This window comes from Prosopis cineraria, unplaced genomic scaffold, assembly GCF_029017545.1.
Source record: "Prosopis cineraria cultivar Desert tree isolate PC_DT_omini unplaced genomic scaffold, ASM2901754v1 PC4, whole genome shotgun sequence".
Lineage (NCBI taxonomy): Eukaryota > Viridiplantae > Streptophyta > Magnoliopsida > Fabales > Fabaceae > Prosopis > Prosopis cineraria.
This window is the reverse complement of record NW_026555335.1, coordinates 40,781,607-40,799,429: the sequence shown is the minus strand read 5'-3', so window position 1 is coordinate 40,799,429 and position 17,823 is coordinate 40,781,607. Positions and strand designations below refer to the sequence as shown.

The window sequence follows — 17,823 nt, the reverse complement described above, 5'->3', positions numbered from 1 at the left end:
CCTTTTTTTCACCAAAAAACAGAAGGGGGAGGCAATTTCAATTGCATTGCATCAAAAACTATTGTAACATGTTTAAAACATACTTGTACTAATATTTTGGCCCTATCACCATATATACATATACATATATATATATATATATATATCTTCATACACATATACTCAGGGAACAAAATACAATTCAGATATTTGCAACAATAAAATAGTGCAAGTGCATAATATGTGACCTATAGTTGGTAACCATATGCTATTACACAAAATAAATATAAACTAGAGGCATACAGTAGGAATGTACTAATTCCTAACCTCTTAAGCTTTCTCCCTGAAAAGTGTTAAAAAAGAGGGGTAAGTTTAACTACTCAGTAATTAAGATAAAACCTATCCTATGCAGTTATATATCAATTGTAAATCAAACACATGCATATGAAAACGAGCTCATAAAACACATGCTTGAGTGCATACTAAAACTTATTGACATAGTTAACATATTTTATCGCATACATGCTAGGTACATAATCTCTCAGACATGTGATCATGGCCTGCCACAACGTGCGACTTGCCACAACTCAAAACATGTGACACATCATACACTTACATAAACAATGATTAACTAACCTTATATTCTCCTTATTTTTTCAAACTAAAATTGTGGGTTATAACACTGAATAGGACTTTATCCGTGTGACTGGATTACCCAAACTCACCAATTGTGAGGTGTGACTCAGCTAAAGATTACATGACTCACTTTCAGACTACGGTTTTCCCCACTCTCAAATCTTTAGGGTGTCTCATACCTTAGACTATTATCTTTATTGAACTAGTGGAGAAAGGTAGGTTTTAGTTCCTTAATAAATTATGGGACAATCCTTTGACAAACTGTGGAACAAGACTATACGCCATGCACCAGAGGGCAGCATAAAGTACCATATTAATTTTTCTTTACTCCTAATCCCTAAACAAACTCCCGCCCACTAATCATGCTATATACGATGCTCATTCATTTTCACATCTTCATTTATGCAATATTAAGGTTAACACATTGGGCTCACATCTGAGCACTACTAAGTGAGCATCAATCCTCATTTTTACTTATAAACACATTACTTTTAAACCTCTTGTACTGCTCTTTTTCATGTTCATCACCAACTAGTCATTCAAAACACAACATGAAGTGATTTTCATTTTGAACATTACATATGCCATTCTAAAACTCATTTTGCAATTACTTTCGTATGTTTAATACACATTACACAATTCACATGGACATCAAGTTTCAATGTATGTAATCCAATCTCACAAATCATAATTTGCATTATAAACACACAATTCACATCATAATTAATATATAATTACCTAAAATAAAATTTCCCCGGTTATTTCAAATTTTTGAGAGGTCAAAGTTTATCCCTCAATATAATAACTTTCAAGTTTGAATTCCTAAGCTAAATAGGTGTCTAAAAACTCAATCTACAATTTACTAAATTAATCTTTATTAATATTGCCAAACTCAAGCATTCAACTCTTATTTCTCCACTTGTAAATTGCCCAATGCCCACTTTGTATAAGATTGAGCCTATCTCTTGGATTTATTAACTATCTTTAGTCCCCAATAACACTAGTAAATAATTAAACTCTTATTAATGGCATCATACTCTTTCAATAACCCACATTAATGCAATTTTCGCATATTTATGAAGCCCAACAACCTAAAACTCTAAAATTCATTATACCTAGGTTTAGATACTCTAATCTACTCATATTAACTTTATTTAAGTCAATAAATTCAAACCCATAACCTATATGAACTGAAAACCATCTTCCACCATCAAACCCTAAACATAAACTTCATAATGTGAAAGAAAATGGAAGATTAAGCGGCATGATGCTTATCTTGGGTGTTTGTAGTTTCTAAAATACTTCTCATGTCATCCAAGAACAAACCCTAGTAGAGCTTGGCATGCCTCTTCATTGTCTTCTTTCTTTTTAAATTTTGTCTTAGTCTTGTGATTGATAAATTGCAGAAAATGACCATACGCCATGGTGGACGCACAATCCGTTACAGTGCATGGCACAGAGAGGTCCCTATTCTCGTATATGAAGTGTTTGTGCACCATGGCAGATGCACTCCACATTGCGGCATGTGGCATAGCAACACTAACTCTTCATTTTTTCTCCTTTCGATACCCAGGTGGCTCAACTTGATACCGAACCCACAATTAAGGCTGAAACACAATTGAATATGATTATTAGACCTCTTTAGCCACACACCACTATAATTTACTCAATTATCTGAATTAAGCTTAATGAATTAAGAGATTAAAAATTAAGATGTTACAAGTGGGCCCTACATTCAATTTTTAAATATTTTTTATTATAAAATATTTGAATTTAGGGCACTCACTACCTTTTTGGAGCAAAGTTAAGGGGGGAAATAACTATTAATCCAATACTTTATAATAAAAGTACTAAAAAAATTAAATGTGTGGCCCACTAATGATGAACAAATGGTGAATTAATGACAAGGTGATTAGAAAGAGAATCTTTAAATTTGAAGAACATAACTAATTCACAGTTGAATTTATGATGCCCAAGGACCTATTAAGTAAAGTTGATAGGCAAAAATGATCCTTCATCCTTTTTTCTTTAAGGTAGGAGAGTAATCATATACATTTTTAAAATAAAGGCAAGCATAGAAAAGACACAAGTATAGTACTATTTAACCCATTTCAAATTATAAGATACTTTTAGATAAAATTATATATATCAATAAAGTCTATTAAATACACATTACAATTTTATTTTTGTTAAAACAAAAGTATAAACTTCTAAAAATGCTTTTCATTTAATACTCTATTTATGAAAGAATATTAAAAATAAAGAATATAATGAGAAGGATAATGTTAAAAAAGCATCATCAATGAAACTTTATTTTTGTTAAAGTATCTTTTATTTTGAAATACTGAATCTTTTGCAAAAATGTATTATAATTTTAGACGGAAAAAGTACAAAAAACTCAATTCTGAGAAAGTTGATGATAAAATTTTTTGCTTTAATCTAAGTTATTTATGAAACTCCAATGATTAAAAGTTTAAATTTTTTCAAAAAATGAAATTTAAAATGAAAGATAATATATTTTTATGAATTACAAATTAAAGTAAAAAAATTTTAAAAGAAAATATATATAACAGTAATGGTGAAATTTCAAGCAAATTACCCCCACCATTTATGTATAGAATATTGACTATTATGTAGATCAAATTAGCTTTAGCATGGCTCGCCTCTGTGAATGTATTATTGGCTGTGGCAAACGATCTATAATTTTGTTAATGACATTTCCCCCCTTAATTTCAATGTTTTTCAAACTGTTAAGTATTTCAAGTTTTCGTATATTCTATAACTCTACTTTTGTCTTATTTTAAATAATGTTTATTTATTTAATAGTTAAAACTTAGGATTCCATTTGAAAAAAAGTTTAAGTATCATAGAATTTTACAGATGATAAATGTGAAAGCTGACGATTTTATCAACAAATTTAAGATTCAAATTAACCTATTAATTAAAATCCTCTTATATTTAAACTTCTTTTCTAATGAGATCCTAATTTTTCACCATTAAATAAAAAAAGATATTATTCAAAATAAGATTAAGTCAAAGTTATAGAGTATACTGAATCATGAGATACCAATCATTTAGAAAACATTATAAAAAAAGGGCAAAAAACGTCATTTTACAAAATTATGAGTTATTTACTATGACCAACGATGCATTCATTGTAGCAAACCACGCTGAAGTTAATTTGATCTATATAATAGTCAACATTCTATATATAAACGATGAGAGTAATATGTTCAAAATTTTAAAGTTTAGGATTTAAGAAGCTACTTGCATAATAAATTAAGGTTTGTGGTACTAATTAACAAAAGACACATTAGCAAGAAACTGCCAAGTCAACATTAGCATTTTACTAGGGCCCACAATGAATAGTAATGTTGTTAATAAAAGATAACAGTAAAATTTAATTTATTATGAATTTAAAAGTTTAAAATTTATTTTACACATTTTAAGAGTTTAGGGTTCATGAGGTTTTTTGAGCAATATTTTAAAGTTCATGTTGCTCATTAATCCATTAATTTATTTGATATGTATTTTTTTTAAGTCAAAAACTAATTCTGACATTATCTAAAATGTGATTTGGTAGGTTGAAATGATATTTTTTGATGATGATAAAATCTTAACAACCTCTTCTTGAAAGTTCAAAGGGGTACTCTCTTTTCAGTTGGCATCTTCTAAGCAAACCCGCCCCCTTTTTTTTAGCTTTTTCTTTTTTTTTGGTCCATGGCCTTTTTGCTAGACGAAAGTAATCAACCTAACAGCATTCTTTTCCATACTTTAAGACAAAACTTTTATGGAATAAATTGTTGCTATTTTTTATTTTTATTTCTTGCTACACACACAATATATAATACTGATCGGATTAATAGAATACATTATATTGTTAGTTAGGCTCGCTAATGCCCTGGTCCCCCTACAGCTGTCGCATGTACATCCTATGCTCATATATTTTCATTATAATCTCAATTCTCAACGAATATATTACATATTAATAAATTGTCAAACTTTTCTCAACAACTTAAATAATTAATTTTTTAATAAAAATAACATAATTAGATAGCAAGTTACACTTCCTAAACATGTAACTTGACATGACAAATAATTGATCTGTTACATATCATTTAAATCTAAGAAATTAAACATTGGCCATAATTTAGACGATTATGAAAATCAATTCACGGGGTTAATTATTTAAGTGCAAGAGGAACGTTCTAAAAGAAATTGACCTTTGAGTCGAATATATATAAATTGATTAAATTCATAAACTCAAGTAATCTCCCAAGTAAGTGTTTTCTTAAGCTTAGAAAGTCCCTAACCTGGGAAAAAAAAAACTTAGGCTTCATTTAATTACTAAGAAAAGGGAAATAAAATAGATTAAAAAAAATAAATCATAAGAAACATGATAAAATTTAATATATATATATATATATATATCACAAATGTAAAAATCATCATCAACTCTAAAAATTTCATAATCATGACTCCCTATCCAATGAGCTAAATTTCACTTCTCTGTTGTAAATATAGTTCGCTTATCCCTCTCTACATTTTGATCTCAATTATTTTCATTTCCTTTCTTTCTAGCAACCAAATATCTTTCTTTCGTACTCTTTCTAGTAGTATTATACCTTATTAATCAAAGAGAAATAATGTGTCACCTTATTATTCATACAAGTGCTTTTCTCAAGTTATAGGGTAAAACTGAAAGATTAGCATATCTTTTTGTTTGATAACCATAATTTTTGCAAAACACCTTATAAATATGATCAGTATTAAACCGAGTTTTACAGGCATAAGTGATTACTACTCTGCAATTAATTAGTTTACACAGAGAGAAAGCGTCGGCAAGAAAAATGATTGATCAATATTCATTGAAATGATGTGCTTAATATTCCAATTGTATGGATCCAAGTAATAAATTTAGTGCGAGAAACAGTTGTGTATTTGAAGGCAAAACACACATTTTTGGGGGGACAGCAAAAGTTCAAAATTTCTCAAAAATCTCAGACATATCGACGACGTCTCATTTGACGAAGATTATTGTCGGAATTTGCATAAGTTGGGGGGCATCAATAGGGATGGTCGGCATATTAATTAATTGCTGTTGACAAGTATTATCTCTTTCTTGATTAACATCAGCTCCATTCAAGTACTGTTCTTGGGCTTTATGCTGGTGACCTTCCTCGCAAAGGATGGTAAGCAAAAGGCAGCAGCATGAAGCTGGAAACAAAAAAAGGAGAACAAATTAAAGGAAACAAGACAGATCTTCACCGAAGAAGGGTTGGTTGACTTGTGGTCAGCGAGTACCTCAGAGTTGTAGAACTTCAAGGGTTGCTTCGATATGCCATAGTTGTGTGGATCTATGGGATTTACGGGACATCTGAAGTCCACGTATGGGCCTTCTGTGGAACAAAGCAGGAACCCAATGACCCCACTGAAAATAATTAATTAACTGTTCGGTTAGGCTTCTCTAAACCGCAGACATTGAATGATTGAAAACACTAATTGCCAAGGTAAGGAGATATATACACATATAAACATAAACACACACAGAGGTTACAGTAATTATAGGGACAAAAGGACTATTCCTTTCAGGCAGGAAAAAGGAACAGAAGGGGTGAGCATTATTCATGCAGATCACCATTTGTTAATTGAGTTTAATTAGCTAGGGTTAGGGGAAGGAATTATTAGTATGATTAGAGATGAAAATTAAATGAATGATTTGGCGAGGTGATTGAGAATATTAAAGAGAGACGAGCTAATGAAGGACGTGATGATATATTAAAAGAAATTGCCTTGGATAAGCAGGAACAGTGGTCCAAGCATAATCGATGGAGCCTTTGAAGATTTGGCGGCATCTGGAGAAAAGCTCGGCGATGTCCAGAGAGCCACACCATAAGCTCTCTGCTTGGATGCACACAACTCCTCCTCCACGTAAAGCTCTTGATGCCACTTCAAAAAACTCTGATTCGAATAGCTCATGATCAGCCCCTGCACCACCAAAGATATATATATATATATATATTTATCAGGGAAAAACTGGAAGGGAATTGAAGAATGAGGTAGGTATGTAGCTGTATACTTAATGGGTCGAAGGCATCTACTATTATTGCATCGTAGGTGCCTCTTTCTACAGATTTCAGAAACAAAGTTCCTGCACAAATACAGTTTTAGACCAAGATTAAGTTCATCACATATATTTACAAGCAGCGGTAATTAACAAACTAATTAACATGTACGTACCATCTGTAACATGCAGCCTCACTCGAGAGTCCCTGTATCCGACAGCCACATTTGGGAAATATTCTTTATACACCTTCAGGGTCATATTCATATACCATGAAGCTAATAATTTAGAATGCTATCTAGTTGTTCATGTATATATGTATATATTAGTTAATGTTAACGCAGATCAGATGCTGAAGAATACAAGCAAGCACGAGGATGTATATTTGGCTTACATCAATGAGCATAGTGTCTATTTCACAGATGTCGATTTGCTCGACAGAGGAGTGGCGGGAAATTTCTCTGAGGATGCCACCATCTCCACCTCCGATGAGCAGCACCTGAAACATGCATGAGTCAAATTAAACAGAGAATTGGTCTATCTTCCACAAACTTAAATGCATTATTGTGTTCTGAAATTAATGATTTATTCTGATCATTTCTAGTATAGATGTTTATCGCTGATCAGTGCCTGGGATATGGTGGAACCTTTTTTGGGTTTGGGATGGAGCAAAGAGGAAGATGAGTCATCATCTCTTGGTATGAATATTCGTCTTTCTCAGTGAGTTGCAGAGCTCCGTCCAACACAAAAACTTTACCATAGGTTGCTGACTGCAATTCAAAAAGGCAAAAAGAAAAAAAAATCTAAAATGCACAGATTTCATATATTTAAATACTAAAAGAAAGTTTGACTGCCGACGTTGCTGACTGCATCTTTTTGTTTCAAAAGCTACACTTTACGCTTCAGTTTTCCTTGACACGTTGATAAATGCTAAAAGAAAGTTGGTGTAATTTAGTCTCGATGCTATAACGATAGTCGGTGTTATTTATTCTTTATATTAGTGATCGAACTAATTAAAATGTATAGAATATATATGCATATGATATGTTCGGTGAGGAATGTTAGAATCACCTGAAATACAAGCATAGATTGGTACTGAGACGTGCCTTGGAACAAAATGTTTTCAACCTTCAAAAAGTGAGCTTGCCCTGCAATGAATACATTTCAATCAACTTGGATATAGCTTTATGGAAACTTTCACCTTAAAAGTATGATCTTCTTCAATCATCCAGATTCTTCTGCAAGAAACTTTTTTTCCTGATTTTATTTTTAAATATTCCTTCTTTTCTATGGGATAAGCCAGACACAAACAAGATAGGAAATATAAATAAAGCATACCCAGGTGATGAACTTTTGAATAATAAGAACTAAAGTGCCATTCTTTAACGTGTCGCACGTTAAAGAAAAGGACAGAGAAATAGACATGAATACATGCGGTTGAGCAGATAATCAAGAAAAGGGGAAAAGAAGATAGTAAATAAATGATTAAAATTATTAACACAAAACATATCAACGTAAAGTTAAAGAAGACGTTATGAAGAACGATTTTTTATGAATTAATTTGATTATTGATTTAAAAGTGATTATTTTTTATTCTCACGATTGACGAAACACCAATTATTAATAATAAATGAACTATCTATGGGGTAAAAAATCCCTTACTTAATGTACAAGTCCTTTTGGGTCTTAAACTCTTTAAAGCTAAACTCGTTTAAATTTTACACACAAAGATATTACTTTACAAAAGATATTATTATTATTTTATTCTCAAGCAACAGGTGCATTTTTTAAGAATTTGGATTCTGTGAACCTATTTGACATATGATATGAAATTTGTTATCTAATAAAATATGACATCTCTTAGTGAAACAACATATGTGATGAGTATTTTAATGATAAAAATTATTATAAATTTGATGATTATGATTGAGACTCTCACGAGGCTATTTGCTAAATTCAAATCCATTTTTAAATGAAAAATTACACACAAGGATCTAATAAGAAATTTAATTATAAATAAGAATCAATACAAAATGAATTATTATTAAAATGAAAAAATAAACTTAATTTTTCATATAAAACTTGTTATTAGTCATTATTTATGAATAAATTTTTTATAAAATCCTGGATGTGATTTTCTCCTCTTTTTTAAATGTTCTCATTTCATTTACAAGTACCGACAAAGGAGTAATTATTTATTTGCTAAAAAATGCTCTTATTTATCCTACATCGCACTTATGTAGTAGTCGCGCATCACCAACAATTGCATCAACTTGAAAGCTCATTAGAAATGGAAGGGAAGAGAGAGAGAAACAAAATACAAAGTTCAACATAAATTATTTAATATACGCAATCTGACCTGGCCAAATGGAAGAAAACTCAGAAAACCATCCGGGACAGTTGAGGGAGAGGTGATTAGCAGAGGCTTCATCATCTTGTTGCGCAGCTGCGATCCTCATAGCAGAGGAACCATTTTTATTGCCATTACTAGTCGTTACATTATGAGCACGAACCTTAAAACTCACACTATCCATGGCGCTGTAGCTATTATTATATTGTTGGTGCTGGCGCTGTATTTGGATCTCCCAAGGTTCAGCTCTTAAATAGCCTCGAATATACCGTGACGCGACAGGAGTGTTTGTTATCCAAAAAGTAAAATCCGCGCTGATTATGTTCACATATTCACAGTAATTAAGGCAAGGGATCTTGGATGGAAAAGGCCTTTGCCATTCAACGTATCAAAGAAGAACAACACTTGTCATCATTGGGTTTGCAACTTTTCATCTGGATGTTGCCTCTCGCGACATTTCGAGGAAGACATGGTTTTGCTTGGCGGTTGCAAGTCTTCATTATACCGCGTTTCTCCATCATCATCTTTTTCCTTCTCTCTCACTCTTTTTGGTTGCCCACCTGATTCACCAGAACTTCACCCCGACTACATTCAAATTTGACCCGAATTGTGCACTTAGCTTTGGTGGGTGATTCTAGAAAATTTTTTTTGCATACATAAAGCTCGAATTCAAGACTTTATTTAAGTGAAACTGAGTTGTCTACCTCTTGAACCAACTCCCGTTGGTTTTTCCTTCTCTCTTTTACTTGTCCCCCAGCATGCACGTGGTCTTGCAGGCCCTCTGCAAGTTATTGGGCCCTCGCATAAGCGGAGTTACACCTGCCGGGTATACATGGGCCGAAGTTAACCTGGGCAGATATGAACATTTCCAAGTGCTGCACTGTCATCAAAATGTTATTAATAGGAGGCATTGCTTTAGTGACGGAGATGTTCTCTTTATAATAAAAAAGAATGTTATTAATCTGAGACAAGATAGGAAGGAGACTAAAGTTTGCCATTGGAGCATGATGTAATTTTTTAATATTAGCTGAGCTTTTCTGATGATGATTGTGTAATTTTGACGTTTTATGGAAAGGATCGGAAATGCAGAACATGTTGTGATGAATATCACCAGGAGAAAAGCAGGGGAAGACAAGACAGAGATTAAGAAAGGATAAGATTGTAAGGTGAAGGTGTCAGCTGCAGATTTGAGGAACTGCTACGTGTTGGGGTCGGATAGGAGGAGAGGCGAATCTTTGATGAAGATTGCAGATGACTGAGAAACAATAAAAATTTAAAAAATAAAGCAAGCATGCTTCCCTTTTATTTATTATTTGTGTTGTTTATATTCTATTTAATGATATATGTCGTCAAATACCTTTCATGCCTGCATTGCTAACGATATATATCATAGCTCCAAGTTTTTCATTCATGGTCAAGATTTCTGAAGACCTTCGTCTGTTCGCTAGCTGTCTCATCCTATATGTATTATGTGTAGACATTAGGGAAAATTTCACTACAACCCCTCGACTAATTTATTGACAGCAGTAAACCTCTGTTAAATTCCAAAGCATCAATTCAGTTTCTGCAAGTACCACTTGAATTATATTAAAATTAAATATTTGAAGAAAATTACACAAATAATTCTAACCTCCTATATTAATTATTTATTTTTTATATAAAATTAGTTTATTTTCCTTATATAAATTATTTATACATATAAATTTACTTGTTTATATTCAAAATGATATTATATTATTAATGAAAAGTATAAATTTTATGTCAGTAATTTATTTTTTATATTTTATTTTTTTATATGAGTTATTTATGTGTCTATCTTCATTTATTTATATTTATAGTAGTATTATATTGTTAACAAAAATTACAAATTTTTCCTTTTGGGGCTATTCATTTTCCTTGTATCAATTGTTTTTACTTGAAGGGATTGGGAATTTGGGGTTATTTGTGTTATTTTTTTCAAAAATTTAATTTTAATTTAGCCTAAATGAGAGTATTTCAGAATTTTAGAGGGGTTGACTACTAATAAATTTGATCAAAGGGGCTGCGATGAAATTCCCTAGACCGTATGCGTGTACAAGTTATATGTATCGTATATGTCACGCCTAATTAATTGTACCAATTGTTATCAATCCTATCCTAGTTGAAAATAATTGCACTTAACGAACAAGATTTATATTTTTCCCTGGCACGCCAAGTTTGAGCATAAAATATACCTTTTCAAAGTCAGGCCGCCTCTCATTAATAATTAAAAGAGCAAGACGGTTCATAATTAACAAACAATATTTTATTTACATAAATCATAAAACAAATTATAACAAGTTTGGCTCCTAGCTTCTAAAACAAATTCGCTTTTTTTTTTTCGGTTTTTTCTTATTAACTTTTATGTGACAATTTTCTATTTTACATATTTTTATTTTTTTTACAATTTGTCAATGAAAAATATATGAAGACTTGAAAGTTCAAGGATTTTTTTTACTGTAGATCTTAAAAGATTGAATGAATTGTAAATATTAGTTCAAACAATTACTAATGGGAATATTAATTACAATTTGAGTGTTATATTTAAAATTTAAATGCTTGATCTCTGAGATTGGAACTCTTAAGTTTGTAATTGTTTAAAATGATATTTCCAACTTATTTTTTAGAAAATTTTATTGAAAACCAAATTGAAATTAATCCAAATTTTTACAACCTAAATGTTACAATAACAACAATAAATCTTATTCTACTTAGTGAGGTTGGCTACATGAATTACATAGCATTATTTTGCTCCATCATCAACCAAACTTTTAAAAGTATTGTTAACCAAGAAATCTCATTCAACAACTTTTACAAGTGTTCTCTTTAGTCTTTCTCTATATCTCTTTATCAGGCTCAAGATTATCTATTTCACTCTTTTCACTAGTACCTCCCATAGCCTCTTCTATACATGTCTAAATAATCTCAAATGATTTTTCTATTATTTTTCCCTCAATAAATATCACACACACTTTTTTTCATATATGCTCATTTTAATTTTTTTAATGTATGCCCATACATCTATCTCAACATTTTTATTTATGTTATTATAACTTTATGCACATGATATCCCTTTAAAGTCTAACATTTGGCATCATATAACATAGCTAGTTTTATAAATCGATAAAACTTCTCTTTAATTTTATTAGGTTTTTTTTATCACAAATAACTCATTTAACATTTTTTCAATTAAAATGCCCAACTTGTATCATATGTGTAAAATCCCCTATCATGTTGAATAATAGCTCCCAAATATCTAAACTTTTTCAATTAAGGTATAATATGATATTTTAATCTTACTTTCAAACTACTACTAACTGACTTTTTATTAAAATTACAATGCAAATATTCTGTTTTAATATTACTTAAATGAAAATTCTTCAACTCCAAGGTCTTTCTCCATATCTCAAGTTTGCAATTAACTTCTTCTCCTAAATCTACAATAAGAACTATACCTTTTGCAAAAGCATATATTTGGAGATTTTCTCCTAAATATATTCAGTCAAAACATCTAAAACTAAGTTAAACAAATAAGGATTCAAAGATGATCCCTCATGTAGTCCAATTCATATAGGAAAGTTCTTTATTTCACCACCAGACATTTTTATATTTGTTGTTTCCCTCTCATATATATCTTGCATAGTCAATTTGGATTTCTTTCTTTTTTAAGGCTTTTCAAAGTACTTTTCATGGTGCACGGTCATAAACTTTTTTTAAATCAATAAAAATCATATATAAATCTTTATCTTTGCTTCAATACTTTTCCGTTAATCACTTAGTGAATAAATCACTTTTGTATTCTCTTAAAATTTAAAGCATAATGAAATTTATCTAAATACACTTATCGTTGAGTTGTTGAAAGGATTAGAGAGCTATGTAGGTGAAGAAACATGAAGAAGTTGAGCACCATCACAAAAGCTGATGAATTGATCACATCGTGACTAGATTGTCGCCTACCTTGCAACAATCAATATTAAACTAACCCTAATGTAGTACTAGGGTCAACTTGGATTATCTCCCTAGGAAGTGGCCCAATCAAATAGAGGTTATCTAAGGCTACAAGTTATCCCAAAATGTGAGAGTTTTGCTAAGCCAAACTATCTAAAATACTAATGTAAACTATGCTAATGAAAGTATGTAAAGTACCTTTATATCAATTAGGTAGATATCTAGGAATATACTGTTAGAGACTTCCTTATCCATCTGAAGTCTTTAGCTAAGAACCCATCCCTTACTAGATCATGATCTTACTAGATTCAATTAAATTTAGTTAGATTAACTAGTTAACCTAACTTACTTCCCTAAATTAAGGTGAACTAAGCCATGACCAATTAACTTAAGTAGAATCCTAATGTGTTTTCTCTACCCAAAGCCATGACTAATGCATGTAAATGAATAAGAATATCAAAAAATTGTGTAATACCCTAATTTAGGTCTATGAATCACCCATAAGATTATGTAAAGATAAATCTAAGACAAATCGTATTACATTAACTCAAAATTATGAATTAAATAGACATGGCCAAAATTCATGGCATTAAACAAAGCACAAGAATAGCTAGAGTCAACAAGCATTCTCTCATTACAAATGACAATGAACTCAAATTAGAGTCAATAGCCAATCAAGTTGCAATCCAAATCTAAAATTACAACATGAAATAAAATGAGAGGAATTTAGGTTTAGAAAGCTCTTTAGCCAAGTGTAGACTATAGGGATTCCATTTTTGTCATCTTCCTTCTAGGAATCTTCCATGATCTCCAACCTTCCATCACCATAGTTGAAATCTCCAAGTTCTATCTTAGTTGGCCAAAACCCTTGATTTCTTCCATGGTAGATTTGAGCCTTCAATCCTTGAGTGAGTGAGAGGGATATGACATAAATGAAGAGAGGAGGAGAATGAGATAGGTTTTTGTGTGATTTAGTGGAGAATTGAAAGAGATATGAGTGGTTGAATGGGTGAGAAAGTGTATGAACAAGTGAGAAAGTAAGAGAAAATATTTAAAAATGGAAATTTAGAGAGAATTTGAATGGAAATGCTCTTGCATAAAATTGGTTTGATGGAAAATGAGAGAAAGTGTAAGAAACTAATCAAGTGATTGTGGTCTTCAATAACAAACCCATGTGGCTGAAACTAATAATTCATTTTAGAGGGAAATGATGATAATTCCTATGTGATCTTTCAATCCATTGCAATGCATCACTTCCTAATTTATCTTGCACTTCCTTGAGCCCTTGAAGGTCTTGCCTGTTTTGCCCTTGAAAACCTCTTTGGTTTTCCTTAAATTATGTCTTCACTTCTCACATTAATTCATGTAAGTCACAATTTAATTAATCAAATAATTAATTCATCATAGTGTATGGATAGGGAGGCACAGCGAAAAATTAAAATTTTAAATTCCCTATCCTGATATGGACCAAACGAACTCGTTTAAGTAGGTGAATATAAGAGTTACCTTTTAATCCTTTGAAATTGGCACACATTTGGATTTTAGGAGCTGACAACATAGATCTACTTTCTCTACTGGTATCCACATGAACAACTCTCTAACTCAAATAGCGTACTAGCGCTCTCAGCGTTCGTTCTTTTTTTAACATTAATTTTCCTTTCTATAGGGTGTTTCGTGGCTCTTAGAGTGTTTTTGCCATCAAAACTTTTCTAACTCTCTCTTCCTTCATAAAGGACATCCCTATCTATATATAGTATATGGATAAAGATTTTCGTCTTCCACTTAAAAGCCCACAAAAATTTAATTAAATTTATCTCATAAATTCAATCCATAATATCATATCTAATTTGAATTTATCTTATAAATTTAGATTATAAAACTGATATGATATTCTCTCATATCATATTAGTTATTAAATTTAATCTATCATATAAATTAAATTTAAAACTAACATAATATAATATACATATCACATATACATATTATATTATATTATCTATATTTAATTTTATATATTATATACATATATCATATATATATATATATATGATATATATACACATATATGAATATATATATATTTCAAAATATATATATATATAATATTATTTTTGAATTTTATATTTCATATAAATATATATAAATATTTATCAAATAAATTTTCAAATATATATATATATATATATATAATTTATTCACCATATATTACATTCATTAAATCTAGACATATTCCAGATTCAATGAACTTGGATATTATGACTCGAGTTAAGTTGTTCTTGTGTGCGATTCTGTAGGCCCATATGAAATTGATAGTAGGCTAATTACGCTATTAGTCCACAAGTCATAAGTGGCATCTAGCAAGACATTACAACTACCTAATTCACATGGAGATTGATGATCCAATGTAACTTATCATGCAACCATATCACATCTCTTTTGTTACATGATATTTTCGTCAAGTACGAGACATGAAATTGTCATTCTCCTTTACCTGACCGTTACTTTCTCTATCTCTGAGTAGATTGACAGTAGCAATGAAAAAATCCTTTCCATTATAGTATGGCCATATATTTTTTCAGTTGAGGGATAAATTCCATCTTGATCACTCATATTCATCTGCATGAATATCACTAAACTCAATCATAGCCTTTATGATCACCTAGTCAAAGGTGACTTTTGATTAGGTCGAAGTTCAGTGGACATTATGTAAGAATCTATAATGATCTCAGGTGGGCTCAGTGATATAGTTACATATGAAATAAGCTTATAACTTATACAATGCAACTTTCTCATAGTGGGTTGATCCAGCACCTTATACTCTTTCAAGTGGCTATGACTTTAATTTATATCTCCATAATTAATCAAAGTCATATTAGTCTTATTTCATCTATGATCCTCAAAGATGACCGACCAAGGATATTTAGGATAATCACTATAGTTTGTCTAGGAATATAGTTATTATATTGAACATATAATTGTTATGATAACAAAAGAGAAATTCATTAAACAACAATGTGCATAGTACAGTGATTGGCCTTAGGACATAATTTTCAACATGACATTTATTTAATTGGACTAAGATAGAAATATTTAATTCAACCTAAGTATTAAAATAAATAAGAGAATAAAAATGCAAAGGCCTCACAAGAAACAAGTGTAAACATGCATACACTTGAACCAAAACTTAAACATGAAGTAAAAACCCTTTAGAGAGACAACCTTAAAGTATGTCTTTTCTTAACAACTCCTAACTTAGGATGAATTAGTAGAAACTAATTTAACCAATCATGTTAACCCATTAAAAGATATAATTCCAATGCATAATCTCATATTTGTGAAAAAGTGTATTTTATGACTAAAATATCCTTAATATATGTAACTTGATACTTGGACAATTTTGTACTAAGAATGTAATATGAATGTAATAGGAGATTATTTAGGCATGTAAAATGGTCCTTTTAAGCTAATAAATGCATGTAAATAATGAGTCACATCACGCTACAAGTCCAAATCAGCGACACCAAGCATCCCATTAAGGGTCAATTTATGGATTCTGCATCAGGTTCGGATATCAACCTCCCCATCAAGGGGATTACTTCACTTCAGTTTTTGTCAAGACCCAGCTGGTAAATAATATTTCACCACGGCAACCAGATCCAGATGGAACCCAGAAAAGAAGCTGAGTGCAATATAAATCCTCACGAACCTCACTGAAATATTTGTGCTCATAATAATTTTAGAAAAAGAAGGCGGCACTGCCAAGCAGATGAGTTCATCACGAAAAGGCTGACGCAGGACATATTATATTGTTGATGTTATAAGGAAAAACATTTCCAACCATCATATGTAAGGTTCTCTGATCATTTGGTCAGAGGAAAACATAAAGGAGCTTGGAGATCTGGAAACATGGAACACTGGCAAGGCTTTTGAACAGGCTGCTGGTGTGTCAGACCAACCCAAAGTACCCAGCTGATACTTAACGATGCACATGATCATGAAACAGTTAAGAAACTTGGTGTGATCAGTTGTAATAATATTATGTCTTTGTTGCAATATATTCAGGGCGGGCAGATAAGATTCATGGGCTGACAATGCTGTTGGCTTAGCAATGCTATATATATTGTCCTCAAGTCAGCTGGTATGGATGTGATAAGGGCCAGCCCTTGATGAAGAACTGTTCAAGATAGATACAGAGCAATTCGAGAAAAGCCTTGACTTGCAAATAGCTGTTGTTAGAAAATTAAATTCAAGTGAGTGGTAGGTGATGATATAGTCAAAATATATTGTGGTTTTCAAGTTAATGCGTGAGTGAAGTAGATAAACAGGGAGATAGAAGAGTTGATAAGAAGAGAGAACAGAGAACGAGGCGTGGCTAAATTGCCATGGTAAGAACTAAGAAGGGTGCCAATCAGTATTTTCACTCTCATTCCATCTCTCTCTCTCTCTCTCTTCCAGCAAGTTCTTGATGTGGCAGAAGAGGATCCTCACTCACGCTACTTTCAGAATCATATTATCTACTATATATAACAATATACATATAAAATTTATATTAAATTATTATTTTTAACATGTATTGATTAACAGAATGTTTTTAATTAATGTTTATAAATCGTCTCCTCTTCCTCTAGTACAGATTTTTGTAGTTTCAATAAAGTATGTTGGGTGATAAAGAAATATGTTTAGCCAAGATTATACTTGAATCTAGCCACAAGAATAATTTGCAGATAATTTGAGTATAAATAATTATGCCAAAAGTTACAGAGCTGCCATGATAAATTATTATCCAGTCAATTTGGTTTTGCCCAAAAGAGAAAGAAGGATTAACATG

At 31.2% G+C, this 17,823-nt stretch overlaps 1 protein-coding gene across 2 annotated transcripts; it reads right to left on the bottom strand.

Annotated features, from left to right (window-relative positions):
- Nucleotides 1–5,469: 5,469 nt before the first annotated feature.
- On the bottom strand, nucleotides 5,470–9,265 carry LOC129309686 (spermidine synthase 1-like). Of its 2 annotated transcripts, XM_054951357.1 has the most exons (9): nucleotides 9,039–9,263; nucleotides 7,751–7,827; nucleotides 7,327–7,449; nucleotides 7,074–7,178; nucleotides 6,856–6,928; nucleotides 6,695–6,766; nucleotides 6,408–6,603; nucleotides 5,920–6,046; nucleotides 5,470–5,832 (listed from the first exon to the last, which is right to left on the bottom strand). In XM_054951357.1, exons 1-9 carry the CDS (start codon nucleotides 9,211–9,213, stop codon nucleotides 5,758–5,760), a joined length of 1,023 nt encoding a protein of 340 aa, XP_054807332.1. In that variant the 5' UTR covers nucleotides 9,214–9,263; the 3' UTR covers nucleotides 5,470–5,757. The 2 variants fall into 2 exon arrangements, with proteins under 2 accessions (XP_054807332.1, XP_054807333.1); XM_054951358.1 differs by lacking the exon at nucleotides 7,327–7,449 and having other exon boundaries at nucleotides 9,039–9,265.
- Between the last annotated feature and the right edge of the window lie 8,558 nt (nucleotides 9,266–17,823).